General features: G+C 35.2%; 1 protein-coding gene across 2 annotated transcripts in view; it reads right to left on the bottom strand.

The window, feature by feature from the left end:
* The window catches only part of TRDN (triadin), an 85,013-nt gene extending 63,229 nt beyond the window's left edge, over positions 1 to 21,784 (bottom strand). Inside the window, exon 1 of one of the 2 annotated variants that reach the window (XM_040552723.1) lies at positions 21,476 to 21,784. In XM_040552723.1, the coding sequence (XP_040408657.1) occupies positions 21,476 to 21,497 (22 nt within the window). In that variant the 5' untranslated portion in view covers positions 21,498 to 21,784. The remainder of the gene's footprint in view (positions 1 to 21,475) is intronic. The other variant, XM_040552724.1, reaches the window with a different exon arrangement.
* Positions 21,785 to 23,468: the final 1,684 nt, after the last annotated feature.

Genomic DNA, 23,468 nt, shown 5'->3' on the forward strand with positions numbered 1-23,468 from the left:
TGAAGCACAGTATGTACAGTACAAATTAGACATAGAGAAGAGGAATTTACCTATTTGTGCAGACTTCTTGAAACAATTTGAGAGCTCCAGGGAGAGGAAGTGGAAACCAGTGTTAATCAGCCCCCACTACATTGTACTTTAAAATACAGTCAACAGTAAAATAAGTTAACTTTCTCTTAGCTGATGTAATTCTGACCTTTGTCTTCAGAGAGCCCAGCTGGATCAGCAGATATCTTTACAGGATTTAGGAGCTCACGTCCCATGGAAAATACATATTGAAATGACTCCTAAATCACTTGAAAAAGTGAACCTCAGTGATTTTGGATCCAAACTTCCAACTTTCTTTGCACATATGAATTTCATAATGCAGCAGAGCACTGGTTGATACTTCAAATTAAGTGGAGGAAATTTTATTTCATATACCTTTTCAATGAACTGTAAAAAATACTTTCACTTCATTCTGAAATTGCTTATAAAGAACATTATGCTGATATGACCTTTAACCTTCGATCTCTATTTTTTTTCCTGTGTGAATATGTATTTCAAAGAGCTTTTACATTATTCTGGTTATTATTCAGGTATAAAAAACACAGAAGGGATTAGCAGTTAGTTAGCAGTTGAAAGATCTTCTCTGTTTTGAGCCTGCAGAAATAGTCTTATATGACTGACTAATGTTAGCCTTTCTACAACGATTCACACCTGAAATGACTTTAAAAAGAAAAGGGAAGGAAAGGAAAGCCTAAGGTCCAGATTTAAAATACATCAGGTTTTATTGGGAAATTTTATAGATCATTTTACTTACAGCTATATCAGTTTGTGTAGTGATTTCTTGAGAACTTAGAAGTCCACTGGGGTTAACAATAATCAACACAGAATAAATTACTCCTATAAAATCAAGACTGTAGGAATACAGTTGATCATACTGAACAAGAAAAGCTCCATTTACTGCAAGTTAAACCAGCAGCCATCCATGGCAAAAGGACATCAAGCTGCTCCCTTTCCAAAAGGCAGCAGACCATGATTTGTGAGTTAGACAGTTACATTTCTTTCTATTTGAAATGTCTCATCAGTTTGACCTGTCTTTTACATTTGCTTTTAGAAATGCAGAGATTTGTCAAAAATAATGTTTCATTTTCACCTCTTCATTATGCAGATAAGACAAGAGTATAACTGAATTGTGAACATGTGATACTAAGCTATCAGTGCCTATCCACGTCTGACTTTTTTTTTTTTTTTATTATTATTGATCCATAGTAATACCTTCCCTTCTTTGGAAACAAATTGTTGCTGTATAACTGTGAAAAGAATTTTTACCTTCCTGTTCATCTTAGGCGTGCTGACATTCTGAAAAAGATGCCAAAGGGATATTCAGACATACTCGTGAGTTGATATAAGCTGAGAGGTACATCTTATCTTTTAAAATGTCAAAACGAAGGTTGAAGGAAAATGGTTGCCATTTATCTTTAAATAGCATGAAACCTTCTGAAGCCAGAGCGCTGTATGTATTTCCTTTGTATTTGTTTTGGAAACTCAACTCTATACAGCCCTGAAGCCTTCATAAGGGACTAGAGAAAAACACGGATTTTTTTTTCTTATGGGAAAAAAAAAATTAAATCCGTTCCCATCTGTAAATAATGATGGTCATAATAAATATTAAAGTCACTAGGATAAATAGAAGGTTACAAATACCTTTGTCTTCACTTCCAGCAATTATACTGATATAAAGAAACTCTGTAAAGAAAATTCCAGATCTGTGCTTCCCCTGGTGAAACTACCATTATCTCTCAAATATGTGTGTCTAGGAATTATTAGTAAAATGATTTGCTTGATTTCCTTTATTCTAAGCTAGCCTGATACTGGAGTTAGAACTGGCTCTATATATCTTAACAGATTGGTATCTACAGCTTCTGAAAATGCAAATAGTTCTAGCAGTAATTCAACATACTCTCCACAACTTATACGTAGAGGTGATTCTCTTCCTATATTTAAGGTGCAACCTTAAGTATTGCATGCAGTTCTGGGCTTTGCAATATAAAAAGGATGTGATGGTCCTTGAAAGCATCCAGAGGAGGGCAACAAAGCTGGTAACAGGGCTGGAAGGCATGTCCCCTGAAGAGAGGCTGAGGGCACTTGGGTCATCTGCTCTGGAGAAGAGGAGGCCAAGAGGCAACCTCGTTGCTCTGTGCAACTCCCTGAGCAAGGGAAGCAGGAGGGAGGTGCCAACCTCTGTTCCCTGGTCACCGATGGCAGGACATGAGGGAACGGCACAAAGCTGCACCAGGGGAGGGTCAGAGTGGGCATTAGGGAAAATTTCAGTAACATGAGGTTGGTCAAATGCTGCAACAAGCTTCCTGGAGGGGTGGTTGATGCCCCATGCCTGTCAGTGTTCAAGAGGCATTTGGATACTGCCCTCAGTGCTTTAACTTTTGGTTAGCCCTGAAATGATTACGCAGTTGGACTAGATGATGGTCATTTCCAACTAAACTAAATTATATATTCTATAGCGCAAGCAGTGTGTCACATTGTACATCCGTCAAATCTTCCATATGGAGCTATCCAATCATTACAGCACTCAAATATGGAGAACACTGTATAGATATAGTTTGAATATAGTTATGCATATTATATTCAAGAGACCTGATTCTAGATCTCTTACCAGATGGAGAAGAAAAAGGCATTTTTGGCCAACAAGAATACAGAAATTTCTATACTAAGAGAGATGTAATAAAATATATACATATTATGGGGAAAGTTCTTCTAAAAAGTGCAGAGACAAAATTCCACATCTGACAAAAAGTGAAAACCAGAATTAGTGCTAGTAGCAAGTCAATTGTCTATGTCACTGATATATCACATCTGTAATTGACAATTTACTAGAAAACTGTATTTTGGGTCGTGCTCTCCGGAGAGAGAAAAATGAAAGAGAGCTACTGAAGAAAAGTATAAGGTGGCTTGCAAAATAGTACAAGTAATTTCATGAGAGACATAGTAAACAGTAATTAGTTATAGTCCATATTAAACAGGAGCTGTTTAACCAAGGTCCACTTTTTGTCAAAGAGCTATTTTCTAAGACATATGACAATTCTCCATCTCTGTACTTATAAAATAGCCAAGACAAGTCCACTACATAAGCACTGAAATTACAAGGAAAACAAAGTTTTCTGAAGCTGTCTTTGAAACTCATGGGTCTGTCAAAATACACCCCAAAGTGCTTTTCGATACGTATTTGCATTTAGCGTGTGTTTCCATAAGAAAAGTGTTCTAGGAATCAACAGCAGTCATGATCAAAATAACTCCTCTGAAGTTTTTTCCTCTCTTTTTTGGTCTGGAGGAGTCCTTTGGAAAGCATCCTTTCAGTTTTAGGGCAAGAAAAGGCTCTTGAATTGACAAGTAAGAATAGAATTCCGTGTTTAGGCAAAAGTTAATGGGTGTTTTATCATTTTCTTTTGCAATACTGATTCCAAAAATGGTAATCTGAAGTTAAAGTTTAACCTTGATAGATTAAATGAATATTATTGTTCATCTCTGATATTTATTTGGTAGTAAGTGTAACCTCTATGATCAGTGAGACACAGAGGATATGCTGTCACAGTGAGTACAATTGATCTTTACTGAGGGTGTATATTCACAATACATCTGTCATCCAGAATGTGTTCTGAGATTCTCAACAGCTGGGAAACCTTTACAACTACCTTACAAAGGTCATTTTAAAGGCAACTAATGCCAAATAGTCATAACTTTGTTTTGAATAAGTATTAAGTAATCTGGAGAAAAATGGGCTTTGTTTTTGGGAATATTGAGATCAAATTTAAGTAGCAAAATCTTTGCCCAAGTAGGAAAAAGTCATTGTGCCACCCTCATCTACCCATAGTTGTTCATGAGACAGCTGTCATCAATTAACCATGTCTTAATCTGTTTTATTCTGGATTATACCATGGCCAGATTTTTTTAACATGTGAAACACTTGACAATTAAAATTTGATGAGAAAAGATCACTGCATAGTACTGATGTAGAGTTATCTTAGGTATCTTGTTTTCTTTTCTTCCTATGCAGCTATTTTTATGGCATCTCAGCTACACTGAAAATAAGGAAAAACAGAACAATTAGGATTTCTTGAAGGTACTTGAGGAAAAAAAAATAAAAAATCTCTTCAGTAATCATATCCATTCTGTGTACCCTTCCTCCTGCCAGCTTAAATATCAAAATCTGTCAGCTAAGCAAGGTTGTGAACAGATTTTAGAAATTGTTAGAGACACATGACTTTTATCCTCAAGTAGATTAACAACAAATGAGACTATTAGAGAGTCTGTCCTGTAACTATACCCTAAGGACTTCTAATATTGCTAATTTTCACACAACTACATTCTGAACTCAGCCCAGAAGGGTTGCTCAGCAGCACAATGAATAGCCTGAAACAGTTTAGGGACTCCCACTTCTGTGACGTGGAAACTAGGACCCAAACCTTTGTCATCTGATTTTATCTTTTATGAGGAACAAGAGATTGAAGTACAATTTAAATATTTCACCTATTCAGATCACAACCTATTCAGATCTTTGCAAAGCAAATGAGATAAAATAATAAAGACCTTGCCTGACCAAACAGATATGAGAGTCTGAGTGCTTTCTCATTTATCCCAGTGATAAATGCTAAGAAGTGGTTACCTGAATACATTATTCAGTTCCAGAAATAGAGTCATTCTCTATAATAATTCATAGAAATATTCCTCACCAGACAGTGATATATCCATGTGACATATGAAATTTGAAATGTTCCCTATGTCCCAGATGTGTCAGACTGTGCCTAGTGACAGTGAGACTGTTCTGTCCTTATATATGGGCAAGTCTGGATTAAGAGGCAGGCACAGGGGGGTATATTTCCATACCTCTCCACTGCTGTCTGTCTGAAGAAGGTATGGAATATAAATTCAGTGTTTTAGGGACAGCTATGACTTTTTCTTGAGGAAAAAAACATGTAGTGTTGTATCAAAAAAGCTATTGATTTTATTCCCAAATTATGACTTAAATTCTCGTTTTTACATCAACTCTGACTTGAAATGTCATTGTAAATTGTGTTAGAGCCATGGAAATATGCATGGAATACACCAAGAAGTGCAAGGTTAGTAATTAATTAATTTTATTTATTTATTTATTTATGGTTGATATTGGTGTTATAACATGGACAGCACATTTTCTTTGCTTAGTCTTTTCTGGTGCATATCAATGACATCATACAACCATTTTGATTTACGGAGAGACAAATGACAGAATTATCAACTGATGAATGTAGCTCAAGAGTTTTTTCTTTCCTACAGTAGATGCTAACTTATTTTCCCAACTGACAGAGTAAATCAAAATCCCAAATGAATGCTTTTTTTCTAAGTATATGTGTCACAATACTCTGTCTTAATGGTTTCCCACGTAAAGCATTAATGGCATTACTTTTAAATCAACATAAAAAAAAAAACAAAACATTTTAAAGCATAAAATTGTCAGTGCTTGTACACATTTCAAATGTTGTGATCTATTTCTCCATTATTAACTTGCTGAATTATGAAAAGTAAAAATGGCTTTTTCCCTGCCTTCTTGAAAATATATTTTAATATATCCATATAAATATATATATAATATAAATAAATATATAAAAATATAAATATAAAATATATAAAAATATAAAATATATATAAATATTTTTTTATATCCATATAAAAGCTATAATACAAAAGGAGGATGTCTAAGTATAGGATTCAGGTGTTAGATAGGAAAAAAAAAAAAAAAAAGAATTTTGATCCATGGCTTAATTGTTAAGTGACTCATAGTAGGGACATCTTTATCTTGAAAATGACTCATATGAAAGATTACTAGTAGGTTAAACAGTACTTTTAACTTCTTTGGTGACAGACAAGATAAAATCTTATCTGAATTCAAAGATATCTAAAACAGAAGATTATTTATTTTTAATAGCTATCTATGTAAGGTATGTCTAAAATATCTCTTTTTCCTACTTACTTTATGCTCCTAAATATATAACCCAAAATGGGGAGAATGCATTAATAACAAACCTGTGTGTTTGTAATGTGTATGAAATAAAAATATCTACTGAGAGAAATATTGTGAAATTATATTACAATATAAGATTCCAAATTTGTAAAACAAATTCAAATTACACATGCTTATGCAAAACATAGAATGTTGCAAAATGATCTTTAATTTTAATTAATGTCCATCACATTTGTCTAATTAGTACTACCACAGAGGTGGAAGAAAAGTTTTGAAACACCTCTGAGATGTCTTTTCTGGGCACCTCTCTGCCCTGTTCACAGATGGGGAATCCATTTACTTACATTTTTGGAATATGAATCTTGCTCAAGATCATAGCTTCTCTCAGTTCCTGTGTCTGCATTAAAACATTAGACAACTGAGACAAAATTGAATTCCCCTTATTTGGTCCTGAAGACTGATTAATATCTAAGAAGGCTTCAGCAGAGCAGTCCTCAAATCTCAGTGGACGTATCTTAGAGGTGAGGTAAACCTTTCATCGTTTTATAATGGCATGATCAGTCCAAAAAGCATACATAAAGTCTCATCTCAAAGCAGTTTAAAAGACTGTATTCAAAAAAATAAAAATCTCAAGGTGGTTTCTCTATGTGTTTTTGCTAAATGGAACAGAAAAAGAGATGCAGTAGGGAAAATTTTTGACCTAGTTGGAATGATAGGTTTCCTTATTTCCTTTCATGGATTCCGAATCAAATAATCTTTAGCATGTTGCTGTAAACTGGCATGAAGTCATCACAAAAGCCATTCTGCTGTCTTCCACAAGCTGTAACACCTCCCTACCTTCTCTGTAATAACAGATGCCTATAGTAGGAGATCTAATATTTGTAGCCCATGGTAACAGTAGGATCTGCAAAGCTTCCTCCCATCTTTGGTGCTTTGCACGTACATTAAACACTTGCAGGACCTCTACAAACTTCTGGTATCTTGCGTCAACCTTAGCTTAACAATCTTAGTTTTTTGTGTTTCATTCCCTAACTCTCTATGTAATAGGAAAAGAGACGGACAAATTTGCAAAACCTATACCTGAAGTTCAACTATGATGACTGAAAATGATATTTATGCATATTTGTCTCAATTTCATCCCACTTTCCTTCACTATTTTTCTTCCTTGATTAACCATGGGCCATATCAGTGAAACAGAAATGGCACCTGAAAGGATATTTTTCAGCCTGACATTACTTCACAAACTGCCTGTGCTGTATTCACAAATCTGGTGATGTTCAAATTTGTCCCATGGAAGCAGAATGTTTTCCTGTTTACGAAACTTTCCACATTGTCCCAGATCACATACAAAATCCACAACTCTGTTCTGGGTGTTTTTATTTGTCACTAATCTTCTAACATTTGTCTTCCCTTCAGCTCACACTGTGAGGTAAGGGCATACTATTTTCGTTTGAAAGAAAAGAAGTGATGGAAAAATTAAGTGAACGCCATACTGGAAGTTTAGCAGGAGACAGAACTGAACCTATGTCTCTTCTAACTTCTGGCTCATTGCACCTTTCTATTGCGTAAAGTTTAAGCACAATATATCACAGACTTTCTCTGAGTGCCATTGTTTTTCTTCTTTGCCTGTCCTTTCAAGACTTTTATACACATTCAGCATGTATATAAAGCCTCTCTCTCTCTCTTTTTTTTTTTTTTATCTCAGATTTTAAGAATATCAAAGCTACTGTTACTTTCGTATTTCAGGAAACATTCAAACAGTTCTCTGAAGTTTCTTTAATATTAATACAGCAGCCTCAACTCATATCTTTGCCAGTATAATGAAAAGAGATAGAGATGTAGAAGTTGATAGCCCTTTCTAAATTTTTAAGAAATCTTTTGAGAGCTACTTAGTTATTCTGTATACATCTTTGCAAGACTTTGCAGGCTGTTATATTCTGGTTAAAGGCATATTCATCATCTAACCTTTCTTTATTAATTTCCTTTTCTATTATATCAATAGAGTGCAGCTTCAGCTGTAATTAGATGTGTTAATAAATAAAAAATGCATACTTTCACATTTATTGAAGATGAACATTTACATTATAGTCGATATTTCAGCCTAACAGTGTACATTGACGATATTCTCATAGTCACAAAACTGATAATCTTTCACAATTCATCCCCCCAAAAGTGCAGTCAGATGCTATTAAAGTACTATGGTAGAATACAAGAATAGACGTATAGATAAAATAATTGAATGACTAATGATGAACAATATTCATACTATAGAATACTGAAATAGAAGTAGGCCACTAAGACGTTGTATTTTGCTTGCTATAATTTAACCCTGTTGTGGCTAGAATTAAAATAAAAATACAAACAATAGTACAAAGTGAAAAATCTATAGTAAGTTATATATACATATATATATACATCAAATGTGGTGGTGAGTTAAATGAGGCTTCTTTCTGTTTCATCATCTTTTGTTTACAACATAAATTGACAGAGCAAGGAAGAAAGGGAAGAATACAGAACATTCTGTAAATTATCTTTTTTTGGTGTATTAAGGTAGTCCTTAGGCCAGGTGCCACACAGTAGTGTGAAGAAATTGTGTAGGATGAAATTCCTAAAGAACTCTACCACCACACACTGCATACTGCATATCCACTATGCACTCCCCAGAACCCACACAGGCAGACTGCTTTTGCCAGAGCAGTGGAGAAATACTAAAAATACCTTTAGGTTCTCTGCTGTTGGGAACTATAACAAAAGGTTCACACGACCTAAGGAGGCAAATAAAACTTTAATAAGACGTTGGTCTTATTTACAAGTGAGCCTGTTTCCAAGTCCAGACCAACAGTACCTCGCCACCTCATCCTGGGGACTAGGGCAAGAGTGGTATTATTATCTTTTAATAGACATTCATGAGTCATCTGGTGGGGTAGAGCTGGAGCATTTTCTTTGCTCCAAGTGGGTGGGATAGATTTTTCTCCCCCCTCCATTTCCAGAAATACTCAGGCCTTGTGGACTACAACCTGACAGAGTCCTTTGGTATTCAGTCCTCGGTGGATGCTGTTCCCTAGCACACTAATGGAAGACCATTAAATGTCTTAAGCTCGTTAATGTCTTATTCCTTAGATCAAGTGCTGAAAATGTCTTTATTAGGTCTATAAGTGTAAGGAAAGTATAAGATCTACCTGTCATGGAAAAAGATTGTCAGGATTTGTGTTATGCACGGTATATTTCTGTCCCAGCTGACACCTCAATTCACAGGGTCCTGCAAGTAGTATCACTTTTAGACAAGTGCTATTTTCTGCAGAAAGAAACATAGGATAAAAAGAGCTAGAATGCTAAAGAACTTACAGATTTGTATCATAGAAAGTTGGGGAAGATAACTTTTATACAGAATAAATTCAGGTAATACGTGTGGAAGGGCAGGGAGGAAGAACACAAGCCATGACAATTATATATGTGCAAGAGATCCCCTGAAAACTAATAGTCCTGTATTCTGGGAAGTTCATATGATTCATATCTATGTCCAAAAAGGTGTGGATGAAATGCTGGTTATAGAGCAAAGCGAAGAATGCAGTAATTTATGGTTCTCTTATCTTCTCACTTCATTGCCATAGCATGTAAGCAAGCTGGAAACACAAATATATTTCTGTAACCAAAAATCAGTCAGAAACTTACTGACTGGTAATAAAAATATATACTCTTTCACATAAAACATGCTCTTCTTTTTCAGCTGATGAGACACTGATGTCTGTAGTTCCAGTTTTATTTAAAACTGTTGGAAATATTCTCTCCAATCACTGAATAAAAGGATAATAATAAAAGAATAAAAGGGAATATTTCTGCATTTAAAGTAGCACAAAAGTTTGATTCTTTCAATTAAAAGAATGAAAGGCATAAAATAACAGGAAAGACTGAAAGCAAACTAGATATAAAGTCCTGACTGTAGCTGAAAACAAGGGAATGTTTTCCAAAATAAGATTAATAGATTTAGCAAACTTCATGTAGGCAACTTAAATGAAAGATCTAAGTAAGTGCTTCTAACTTTTGAAGAATTCAAATTATTCAATTAGACAAAGTGAAAAAATTTTAAAAACAGACAAACAAACAAAAACCAAGAAAACCTTAAAGATAACAAGGACTGTGTTAGTAAAAGCAACAATAGTGATTTCAAAGGTATTAACTTGACATAATCAGTGAGTCCACAAATGTAAAAGTGTTTACAGTAAATGGTAAAAGTAGAATAAAAATAGAACTGATATAGAAAAAAAATAATGGAATTATATGTTTAAGAATGAGTGCAGAGCATAAATCCTGTAAAAGTATGAACTCTAGCTGAGTTTCATTGACGCTAACTTGAATTAGTGATCTGTGGGAAGGTTGTTTTCATTTGTACATTACTTAAGGACAGCTGACAAAAGCTGTTTTATTGAGGAAATTAGACAAAAGTGTTTTAGTGAGGAAACTAGACAAAAGTTGTTTAAATGGGGAAAATATAAGGTGACTATTGTCATGAAATATACTTTCAAAAGTATGTTGAAGCTACTGTAGATTTTACAATACGATTCAGCAAAATCACAGACTTTAAGACAGGGTGTAATTCTTGACGTACACTAAGCCTGAAGATTTTAACACCCCCACTTCTCTATTTGAAGAATACACAAAATGTTCTGTTTAAAAATACATTAATGTTATGTCTCATGCTTAACTGATATTTACTTAAATAAGCCAGAATGCACATACCTTTAGTGTTGCTTATGTTAAAAGATGAGAACTGAGAAGAGAAAGAGTACAATGTACAACTAGGAACTCACAGGCTTTTGTAAACATTCCATTTTTATAGTACACATTAAGCATTTTTGTTCTAGCTTGATATTTGATACCTATAGTTATGCAAAAAAGACTTTTTTATTATTATTTCCCCCCCCTTCCCCCCCCCCCAGTTTAATGATTGATCTCTGTATTATACAATGCCACAGGCTATTCAAGTATCTGAGACAATAAGTAGTGCTGGGTAGGAAGCAGATCTAGGGAATTTTCTAAGGATTTACTAATACAAGTTTTATTTCACCGTCCTTTTCTATTCTTATTACAGGGACCTAATAGTAATCATAGGCCATTTGTTATGTCCTGTGTATCTACACGGCCAGGAGGTCAGACTTCTGCACAACTTTTTGCAGACCTACAGGACAAGAGGACAGGTCTCACTTCTGCTTATTCACTTAATCACAGAAAGACAGAGAAAGGTGAAACTGGCTAAAAATGAGATTTCCGGGCTAAAAAACAGACACCTAACAGCACTGTAAAGTGTTTTTTGTTGCTGGTTAAATAAGTTCCCCTGGAAAACAACTGCTTCCTCCAGTGGAATATGTTTAACTCTGGAAATTGCTCCAATGCAACCGATGTACATATGTTTTTAGAAGAAGATGCTATCCATATTGTCTGTCTACCTGGAAATTTTCGGGGGAAGAAGGAACATCTGGAAGCTAAAATTGTGTTCACATTTGAAAAATGCCAAGAAAATGTAAACATCTGAATGAAAAAATAAAGAGGGAAGTGTCTGAGCCTAAAGATAATAATGGTTACAAACCAATGACATTTGTAAATAACCATTATGTTGCATTCAACATCTCTTAGAGTGTCTTGGGGGCCACAGAGAGAAAAATGGATGTGGGCTAACTGAAATTTTCCACAATATTTGTAATATTTAAGGAAAGGACATGTTATGAAAGCATGCAAACATATATGTTTATTTCCAAGTGCCTCACTATTAAAATTAATTCAAGATTACCATACATTTAAAGACCAATTTGTGCAAGGGTGAAACATTCTTTCAAAACATAACTGATCATAGTGACGGTGAATAGTGACTGTCAGTACAAGACCTGAGAAGTTCCTTCCTCTCCTGCTCAGAGTAGCAGCCTCAGCTGCCTCATTTCATCACTGGAGATGTGAGAGGCACCTCCAGGATTTCAGAATCCACTGCAATGGCTTTGACAAAGGACCACAAGGAAGCTCTTCGGTCCTGAATTCCACTAGATCTGGCTGTCTCCAACAGAGTGGCCATCTTTTTCTCTCTTGTCTGAATTACCCACATAAAAGCACCCAGTCAGCAAGCAGGAACATAATGTGACTTCTATGCCTAAACAGCCTTTCTGTTAGACTGTTACACTAGAAAAGCTCTCAAGAATTTACATGTTCACTTCTGGAGAGGAAAATAATTTATTTTTTGCTTTAAGAAAAACACTAAATCTTAAAATTAGTACCTGGAAAAAAACTGTTTTCTACAGTGCTAAGGAAAGCAAAGAACCTTTACAAGTTAAAATTATTGTAAGATTCAAATGTAGAGTCTGCTTTATTTGATATATGAAGTGATAAGTCCAACACAGTCCTGACCTCTAGGCACAACCACAGTAAATAATTAAAAATAAATAAAATCAATCCAATGCCGCTTTACAATTCTGGCAGCCTCTGCAGATTCAACATTATTTCTGCTTTCCAGTGCTTAGCATGACATAAAGAAGACTGGATAGAAACCATGTTGTAAAACTGCCTTGGTCATTTGTGAAAATGCCTTTAGCATACTTCTCAGTGTTAAATGCATTAACCTATACTAAATGACAAATGGAACAATGGCAAACAAATTTTAAAAGAAACTCTGTACTAATTAGTTTATAAGATAAAACCTAGCCCTCATCATTGTTTTGCCTGCATGCTTGAAATCACCTTACTTCACTAATTCAGGTAACATTGCATATTACCCCCCTCATACACTAATATATGCATGTACACATTTAATTCACTTTTAAGTGTGTGCTTAGTGTGAAAGAAAAGGGAAGGGAAGGGAAGGGAAGGGAAGGGAAGGGAAGGGAAGGGAAGGGAAGGGAAGGGAAGGGAAGGGAAGGGAAGGGAAGGGGAAGGGAAGGGAAGGGAAGGGAAGGGAAGGGAAGGGAAGGGAAGGGAAGGGAAGGGAAGGGAAGGGAAGGGAAGGGAAGGGAAGGGAAGGGGAAGGGAAGGGAAACTTTTTGAGCTCTGTCAAACTACTCCTTTCCTGAGGCAGGAGAAATCTTTGTATCTTCAGAATACACTGTCTACTACCAAAATAACATCTTCACTGACTTTACGTGCTCTGACACAAATTAGAAGTGTTAGAATTGTATATAGTGGTTCTCATTCAGGTGACACGATGTAGTCAGGCCATCCAGTCACACAGGTGTGTCATGCAACAGGGGTCACATTCATCTCTATCAGGGACCTTTGCTATGATTAGTGTTATAATAATATTTCTAATGCGTAATAATAATAATAATAAATCATTAAATGTTTAAAGGGGTGAGTCTAAATTTGGATATCTCCATGTGAAATGATCACATTTTTATTCCTGTCCATGAATGATGATACAATAAAATCTCTAGGAAGAGGAAGATTTGAAGTTTTCCATTTAAAAGAAAAGAAAGAAAAGAAAGGACGAAGGAAGAAAGGAAAGAAGGAAGGAAGGAAGGAAGGAAGGAAGGAAGGAAGGAAGGAAGGAAGAAAGAAAGGAAGGAACAAAGAAAGAAAGAAAGAGAAGGAAAAGAACGAAGGAAGGAACAAAAGAAAGAAACAGAAAGAAAGCCAGAAAGCAAGAGAAGAAAGAGAAACAAAGAAAGAAAGAAAGAAAGAAAGAAAGAAAGAAAGAAAAAGAAAGAAAGAAAGAAAAAGAAAGAAAGAAAAAGAAAGAAAGAAAAAGAAAGAAAGAAAAAGAAAGAAAAAGAAAGAAGAAAAAGAAAGAAAAAGAAGAAAGAAAAGAGAAAGAAAGAAAGAAAGAAAGAAAGAAAGAAAGAAAGAAAGAAAAGAAAGAAAGAAAGAAGGAAAGAAAGAAAGAAGGAAAGAAAGAAATTGAAATTATGCTAATTTCAAGTTACAGTTTAAATATTGAAGTTAGAAAATTGCGAAAAGTATATAGACTGAACTCTTATCATACATGTGATGTTGCCTTTTAGGGATGTTAAGTTGTAATATATGTGCTCATGTACCTCTTCAGTTAACTTCAGTAGGAATTACACTGATAAACCTGAAGCCAAAACTAAGGTCCTACCTGACATAGCAGGAAAAGGTCAAAGCATAATGAGAATCTGAACATTTGAATAATGTGTGAAATTATGTCTTTAAAAAACAGTAAAATAGTTACCAGAAAACTATATTTATGGTAATTGTATCAATTGTGAATAACCTCTTGGCAGAGATTGAAACAAGACTTAGCCTTCCTGACATGCACAGAGCACCACAACTTAAATCTACATAGTGAAATATAGGAAAAAATGAGTTAATTTACATACCAAAAGAGGCTACAAAGGCTTAGATTCATTGTGCCTTTGACAATTTGACTCCAGGCAAAGGTACAGAGATACTTTTGAAGCTGTGAGAACATAAGCATGTACAGGGAGTAGCAGGTCTTTACTCATTACATATTTGTAAAGGATTTTTTAAAACTATCTTTGAAGATAGAAAGAGGATATTTCTCCAGTGAGAAAGTTTTTCAATCCTTGGCATTTTATATCATCCTTTCTTATGGAAAATGCCTTTGCATGGCACTGAGCAGAAGTTTCAGGCCAGAGACAAACTCATACTGTGCTGTAAGACTGATTCTAAAAAAAAGCCCAAATCAGCCACAAGGACTCAAGTGGGGCTTATTCAGGACTTAAAACCACGGATTTTTCATTCTGATTTCTTAGAGCAAAACTGACCATGATCTGAGCAACTGAACTGATTTGACTGAAATGCTTAGGAGACAGTTTTGAATTAAAAAAAAAATAAAATAAAAAAAGGAAAAAAAGAAAAAGAAAACAAACAAACAAAACAACAACAGCAAAAAGAAAAAAAAAAAAGGAGGCTATTTAACCTCCTCTACCTCTCTAACTTACATAGTAAAGTAGAGGGAGCTACATGGTGACTGTTTTGTTAGCTCAGCTCTTTTCCTCAAAATCTAATGAGTCTGAAGAATAATGTAGTTGCTTACTGTATGCTTTACTATGCTCTTCTGATTACAGAAGGGACCAGATTTACATCACCTGCATATTGCCTGAAGTATTATATACTGGATCTTAGAAAAGGTAGGAGATGAGAAAGAGAAAAATTAAAACTCTATTACAGAGAAGAAAAAAAAAAAAAAAAAAAAAAAAAGAAAAGAAAAAGGTGTTAGAGGCTATGAAGAAAGGAATGGAATATGGGACAAGACATTCTGGCAGTGTCATTTAGTGTCATTCTCCCTCTAATATTAGTCAAATATCTTGTAGCCAAGTACTTGTTGCATAATTCCTGAAGCAGACTTATTTACATAAAGCAACTGCACTGTAGGCACTTATTAGGAATAAATCTAGATCCTAAATCTTACTGCTCCCTTTTGACCACCTGCTGCTTAAACAAAATCCCACTTAAGGATCTAAAGTCTGAACAGTCACGTCTCAATGCACCAACATAAGATTTATACAAAGACACAGAGCTAAGACTAAAATATGAAATAATAATAATTTCAAATGAAAATGTTTAAAGCTGCCAAAGAACATGACAGTAGGATCAAATGGATTGGAAGTATCCAGCTGTCCATAGCTTTAAGTCTTTAGGTGTGTTGACTTTACAGTTTAGATCCCATTATCTACATTGTGTTCCCGTATATCAGTCTGATCTTAGAATATGGAACCATTGTTTGCTGTTTTACACCTATCTGTTCATCTGCAACTACTGAAGACATTTCAGTATTCATTTGCAATAGTTCCTCTTTACAAGCCCTACTCAAATGATTCTGAACTCTGAGAAGGAAGGAAATATAAGTGTTAGTTCTTTCTGAATCACAAACTGAAGATTTCCTTAAATATTTTTAAAAATAAAATATGAAATTAAGAAAACCTGTGGTAAGGGATACACTTTTATAGTACTTTCTAATGATAACATTTTAGTTAAATGCAAAGCTATGATCAAACCTGTGATCAAAACTGTGAATAAAGTTAAATAAATCACTGAGCTGCCGTAAATTACTAGTTAAGCAGACCAGAGCCAATAAAGCTACCCTCTTTTTTTTGAGAGTATAACCTGTTTGCAAATACAAAGAATTTTTTCTTCTTTTCAGTTTATTTTACTGTTTATTATCTTATTCTAAGTAAAAAAAAAAAAAAAAAAAAAAAAAAAAAGGTAACTAGTAGTTAAAAAAAGAAAAAAAAGAAAAAAAAAAGTGTGAAAGAAAATGAGGTCTATCGTATATTCTTGTAGGATGCAGTGGCTGGAAACTAAATTACAAGTAGTACCATATTTGTTTAATAAAACATTTAGCTTATCAAAACATGCTCAATTTAAAATTAACTTCTCATATATAGAGAATATATTTATAGTACACAAATAAATAGTTTTAAAATTCTAGGTTTGTACCATTTAAATTGAATTCCAACATCCATCGTAATGAAGCTTGATGGATATCACAAGTAAAAATAAAATCATTATTTAGTAAGAAAGAAAGTCAACATTTTCTATCATTAAAACAAACAAACAAACATGTAAAGATTAAGAATATGGTTAAATGGCTCAAGTATAGAATTGCTTAATAGATACATATTATGTTCTCTTTCTCTCTAAGAGTAAAAGGCACAGAGTTATGAGAAAAGCTGTATACAGTCAGCAGTACTAGTAATCTCCCAGTGGGAATCAGTCTCTCTTTTCCATTCTTTATTCCTGGACAACATATGAAAAAATAAGATTAAAATTGCTGTTTTCAAATCCAGGTTTCTTGTTTGCTGATTTAAATCATGATTAAAATTGGTGATTTAAAAGGTTTTTCAATCATTTTGACTTAAACAATCCACCCTCTATTGCTTTAAATATCATTTAAGCCAGTAAAATGAGCACTAGTTCAATCTGCTTAAACAGAGCAGAAACCAGCCAATGCTAGCATCAAAACAAAAAGGAAAGCTTCTTCATTCCCACAAGCAGCTGACCTTCTTCAAAGGGGGCAGCTCTGGTTTCTCTGTCCTCTGCATCCTGGACTGATGCCAGACTTGCACTATGAAATGTGTTTTAACCTAAACTAACCTCTGCTTTCCAGAACAAAGCTCAGATTTTGAAGGTTTAATTTTGGCAGAAAAAGCACCATGAATCTTACTCGGTGTTTACATTACAGGCAATGGGCAAAAGTACTCAACACATTTAAAGACTAGATTTTTTTTTTTTTTTTCTAGGATTAGCTAATGATTGGCACTTTTGAGAATCTGACTGGTTGCATAGGTTTCATTTTGGAATCAGCGTAAGGTACCTATGATAAAGAGAAATTAGAGTTTCTCTGTACCAAGTAAGCACGCATAGATACTGTGCCAGCTGTGAGTAACAATGCCCACTAATTATTAAACCCAAGATTTAGGTTAGTAAATTTGGTCACATTTGTGTTTGACTCAGCAGACTACAAGAGGGTACCCTGGCTGCCAGCCAAACCAACCAGCTCAGGTGTCCATTACATAGGCAGGGAGAAATCTAAGTTTTGTAGAATTTCAATGAGAATTTATAACTTCTGTTACTACAGAAGGTTTACTTTTTTTACAGGCTTTCCCGGCTTTTATGACTTTTTGTTTCCAGATAACTAGGCTGTTGAGTTTATCTGGTACTTTTGAGAGAGAGCAGACTGACTCCTTCAAAAAATCACTGTAAAATTGTCCATTTTTCCTTCACCGCCAGCAAAAGGTATGCTATCTGCTTCCTCGTCAATACTTGAAGCCAGAAAAAGATGATACCTTTTCATATTGCAAATTCTCTTGTTGCAAATAAATTCTATAGATATCTCCTAACACACTGTTTAACTAACAGTCTAACCAAAGACTAGGAAAAACCTCACATGACTTTAGCCATTAAAATGAATAATCTAGCCTAATTTATTCATGTAGGCTCCTTTGGTAGTCAGCAGTAATTCATGAATTACCGTGAGAAGCACCTATCTCCCTCTTGCTGGTACTGTGACTTTGCTAAACTTTTTGCCTACTGAAGACTGCTGTTAGCTTCTGGCCATTGCACTCATGAAGTCTTTATGATTTTTACCCTCTGGCTCTTGTGTGTTATTTCTCATGCATTATCAGGTTTCATGTATATTAATCGTCAAGCATACAGATCATATTAAATCTGCCTTTTGAAACGTTTTACATCTTAAAACTTTCCATAGCTATCAAACAGCTGGAGAAAAGAACTGAAATCCAGAAGCTAATTTGGAGTTTGTCACTGATGAGCTGCGTGTAGCCTCAGGGCTTGCCTGTCTCCTCACAGCCTGCTCCGAGAAAGAGGAAATGTGTAGTTGCATAGCTCTCAGCAACAAAATAAGGACCAAACTGTGACTCATTGTCACATTTCTGTTCAATGCGTGCTTCTCTCTTGCTCCACTGGGGAAATAAGTTGTGGCAGACAAACAGCTGGCAGAGAAACCTTGTCTTTATGCTCTCCTCACCTCCCTGGATTAGATCAGTGCACAGTCTCCGGTACATTGCAGCAGGCAGCGGCTCTGCATGCTTCTAAGTCTCTGCTCATTCTTCCGTGCATGGGAGGACGAAATGCCGGGGACAGCCATCAGCCTTGCTCTGTGACCTGCTGTAGATTGGGCTAGAAAGGACTAACTATAAGGCAGCTGCTGCAGCTATTGTGCACATACAGATTAAGCTGTACATTGGTAGAAGCCATTTCTCAGAGATGCCAGGTTTTCGTATTCATATTTCAGTGGTGGCAGGTCTAACTGCATGTGCCACTGAGTCCAGTCCAATCCTCATGTTCATAAACACAGCAGAGTAGCATAGTTAAGATACATGTGGCTTTCTAGGCAAGCTCTTAAGTGGTCACGGCAAAGTTCCTGACATTTACAGAATTGTAAGTAGCAGCCAAAATAATAATAATAAATAAATTTCCTGAGAGTGTTGCAAAGACAAAGTACTTACTAACACTACTGAGCTTCCTTCTGTATACTGTTTTAAGGACTTCCACATTTTAATAGTGCAATTCTGTGGTTGCAGTTACATATAATATGAGGATGCTGAAGATAATTCTTTGGAATCTTCTCTTAAATATTTACCAGCAGGAGACCTAGGTCCTGCCAGCTTTCTCAGGACATTTATAAACTCCTGTCCTCACAGATCTCCTTTTGCCAGTGTATATCTGATCTTTGTGCAATTTGTATTTGTGGCAATGAATAGGCAGCATATGCAACTTGCAATTCAATAGTCATTGCTTGGTGGCTACGTTTTTAAACTCTTTTGTGTTATTGTCATTATAGTGGTGTTGACCTGAAAGAGCACTCCATCAGATCCATGCATCTGCCTGCCATAGAACATAGTATTGTTGTGGGCTGTCAGAAAAAGATCCCTGAGATATGTAGCAATAGTATCAGTCTACCATGGCTGGACCATCCCCCTAAACCAGCAACCATGTTGGCCACAGGGCTGAGCCATGTTGCTGCCATGCCATGCTGTTCTCATGTCAGTATCTTGGTGTGGTACCCTGGGGGGCAAAGAGCCTGCCACTCTAGCTGAGATGTGGCTGACAACATAAAACAGAAATAAGAATACAGACCACATGGAACGAGCAGTTTAAACCTAGTAAAGTCATTAAGATCTCTGCAAATTATAGACTAGAATGTAGCATGAAAATAAATAACTAAATAAATAGATAAATAAATAAATAAGGCATCATATGAAGCAAGATGCATTTTATTTTTTTATTTTTTTATTTTTCTATTTGTCCAAACTATAAGTTGCTGAAGTTAGATCTGAACTTTCAGACTGCCTTGCGACTGCCAGCAGTAGCCCCAGAGGAAAATAAACTGCAGTGAAACATTAGCCCCAGGCTGAATTCTTAGTTTGCTGCCATGAGTAAAATTTCCATCTCATGGATCAAGTTTAAAAATCATCCAGTCAAAATAAGTCTGTTCCAAATATATATAAAACAAACAAACAAAAAAAAAAAAAAAAAAAACTGTTCTTTGGTTAATTTACCTGTCCTGCTGAAGGTCAGGTACTGTGGAACTGACTGATGCCCCTTGTCACCTGAAGTCTACTGCTTTACACAGACAAAAACAAAACAGACACACACTGCAATAGCTAAGAAACACCTGTAAGCACTGTAAAAATATTTCAGACCCTGTGTTTATCTTTATTTTAGGGGTCTTTTATCTTCTTTCTTTGATCAACTAAAAGATTGAAAAGTCACTTACAGGCTGAAAAGTCTTTTATGTTTCCTATTAATTTCAAACAAAGAATCTTGATATTTTTTGCTTTTTTTCACCTGGAGAACCTCATAATTATTTCCATACCACTCCTCTAACACTGATGTTGTTAATGAACACATTTCGGAAAACAAATATTATTTCACAGATATCCTGGTAACACCTACAAATATCCAATGTTTCCAACATATCTTTTTAAGGTTATTCAAATAAACTAGTGCTAGCATTCAGATTAGGGCTGTCATGCTGAGCCACCTGTTTTGGCAGTGTTTGCAGCCAGAAACAGTTTATAGATCCATCCAATTGGTGACCATAAAAACATCCCCGCATTGTCTCCTTGCTGTGGTTAACCAGATATCAGGCAAGGACTGTGCAGTTTGACATAGTCTAAACATGAATCATTTAGAAGACAATTTGGTTCACTCTCTAATATTGCTTAATGCAGATCCTCTTACAAATATTAATAATGAAAAATGGAAGATGAAAAGTACAACATTCATACACCAAAATGCACATAACCTTGACAAGTAGAATAAAAATAACTCTCAGAAGACTGATTTAAAATCCTTCAGATTTTGTTTGTTTGTTTTTATAATATTATTAAATTTGGATAAATAGTGGAGTAATCTACACTGGGGAAAAAGAAAAAAAAAGAATGAAATTCAACTAAAATATCAGTATTAAAGAAGGTTACATTTTAAATATAGACCCTGTCTCATTGTGGTTGATAAAATATTGTTATGAATCTAAAATGTTATTTAAATATGAATGGTCAGGAAATATTAAAGTACATGAAATATTCATATTTTAGGATATGCATTTACTGGTTAATACAATTGACTTTCATTCTTTCATGCCTAGCTCAAGCATACTTATTTCAACACAACTTTCACTAACTCTTTTAGAAGTTTACCTGAATAAGGGTAGGGTGGAAGCACCTGGCATCTAGGCTTTCTCCCTTCTTGTACAACTCCAATGGAGCTGCTCTGCATATGAGACTAATGCTATTTTTAGACGTGCACAGAGATTTTGCTTCTGTAACTGGCAAAAACTTTTAGTACAGGAGTGAAAAAGGGAAAAAAAGAAAAAGGAAAAAAAAAAAAAAAAAACAGGAAAGAAAATAAAACAACCCAATAAAAAGATTAAATGATCCTAAAGTGAAAGTGTTGTATTCTAATAACAATAAATCATATTGACACACCAGCTCCATTGCACTGTCAAAGTACGTATCATTTTTGGTTAATTATATTCAAAAACAGCTACTGTACCTTCTGCTGCAATCTCGGCCATGATGATGATGATGGTAAGAGTTACTCTGTTAAAAAGGTCAATAATCTCTGGCAGATTAGATAATACTTCTGGGTTGCTGGCTTTTAGAGGTGCTGCAGAATGAGCAGGAGAGAGGTCCTCTGCTTTTTCTAATTTGTTCCTTCTTCTTTTGTGCCCCTATGAACTTTCTCTTTCCTCTGGAGACTCCTGCCCTCCCCAAGCAACCTCAGGCCTTCCAGAGGCAATACTTAAGCTCAGTCTAAAGTATCAGCTTCTAATAAAAATAGCCATGCCTCACGGTGAGATCTTCAGCATGTTTTCTCTAATATCCTAAGAACCATGCACATGACAAATAAAGAATAAAAAGAAACATCTCTAAACAGGACAGGAAAGCATAGAAAGGTGCAGCAAAAAGCAAAAGAACTGGGAAAGAGCTGTTTAAAGCTCCTGCAGCCCTGCTAACATAATTACAGTTCTTTGGGGGGTATGTCAGGAAACATGAAATATAGAGTTCAAAGAAACCTTATCCACCCTAGCTCAACTTTATTCTTAGCTCACTCAGTGCTTAGCACATTCTTCTTGGCCTTATTTGGTTTGGGGAAGGTCCTATGAAGCTTACCGCTGCCTAAGGGGGAGGGTAAATTTAGGTGATTTTCTCCACTTTGATTCTTAGTCGTAGTCACAGAGCCAATAAAGACACGACTTTAAACTTATGAAATTGGTAACCTTTCTGATTTTCATTTTTTGGACCTCTCTTGATTTGCTGTCATGGTTATGTGCATACCTGTGAAGTTCATCTAAGTATCACAGAACAACATTGAGAGTATAAATAGCTTATATGCTGCAAATTCATTAAGGTAATATGCAAAAGTATTAAACAGGATAGATTTTTCAGAGGTCTGATTCATGGAAAATATTATTTAAAATAATTAAAATACTATTTAAAATAATTAAATATATTTTAAAAAAATCTAAATAATTTTACAATTTTAATTAATTTAAATAAGAATAGTTAAAAAAAGAGAGCAATATATTCATTGCATTACTTACAATTCACAGCTGTGAAATTATGTATGTGGGCAAGAGTTTGAAAGTGAAATTAGCAGAAAAATGACCTCAAGCCAGTATGCCTCTACATAAATGTCATCGTCACATGAAATCAGAAACCATCTTAAACAGTTCTTACTAGGGAACCTATAGTCAGCTCCTCTTGCTACACGGGCTGGCATTTGCACTTCTCATCTTCCCACATGGAGATATAAGCACCTGGCTCTGTGGCAAAATATAAGGAAAGGAATCTGTTTATCCAGTGCACAAGATGCAGAAGTGAAGGCTCACTGAACAGAGGTTTACGGTCATCATCAGGATTTTTCTCTTCCTTTTGCTCTGAAATGCTTCAAAGTTGTCAAATGTCTGAAAAATTTTAGTCATTTGCTAGCCAAATTTTAGAGCCACTGCTCCATCCTCTTTCTTCTTCAGCTCTCCTGACCACATTTTTTTACACAAAGCTTTGATTACTTGGTGCCCGGTATTCAGTGCTTTTCCTGATCATCCTCCTGGTCCTCCCTTACATGTAGACTGTCCTTCAGAAAATCCTCCTCACTAAGGTTGATGAAAAGATTCTAGACAATAAATATTCCTTCAAAAAGTGCTTTTTTTATGAACACCTAAATGTTCTGTGGAATCACATTCACATCACCAGAACAGAACACCCACAATAGTTCAGTGGTTAGTAAAGCGTGCTAGGATGCATGATATAGGAGCAAAGACCTTGTCCTTCCTAATTACTTCTCTTTCTTCTGCTGGAGCAGTTCCATTTTACATGAACAATTAAATATTTTGGGTCACTTGTATTTTGACAGCTACACTAGTTGCCTGAGATGTGAAGAATATTTCCTCAACTGAATACACCCAAGCACAGAGCTAATTGATTATTCAATTGATTATGATTGAGAAGCTAATGTGAATTCAGGATTGCTTCCACTTGTATTA

The sequence above is a fragment of the Cygnus olor genome, chromosome 3, assembly GCF_009769625.2.
Source record: "Cygnus olor isolate bCygOlo1 chromosome 3, bCygOlo1.pri.v2, whole genome shotgun sequence".
NCBI classification, from domain to species: domain Eukaryota; kingdom Metazoa; phylum Chordata; class Aves; order Anseriformes; family Anatidae; genus Cygnus; species Cygnus olor.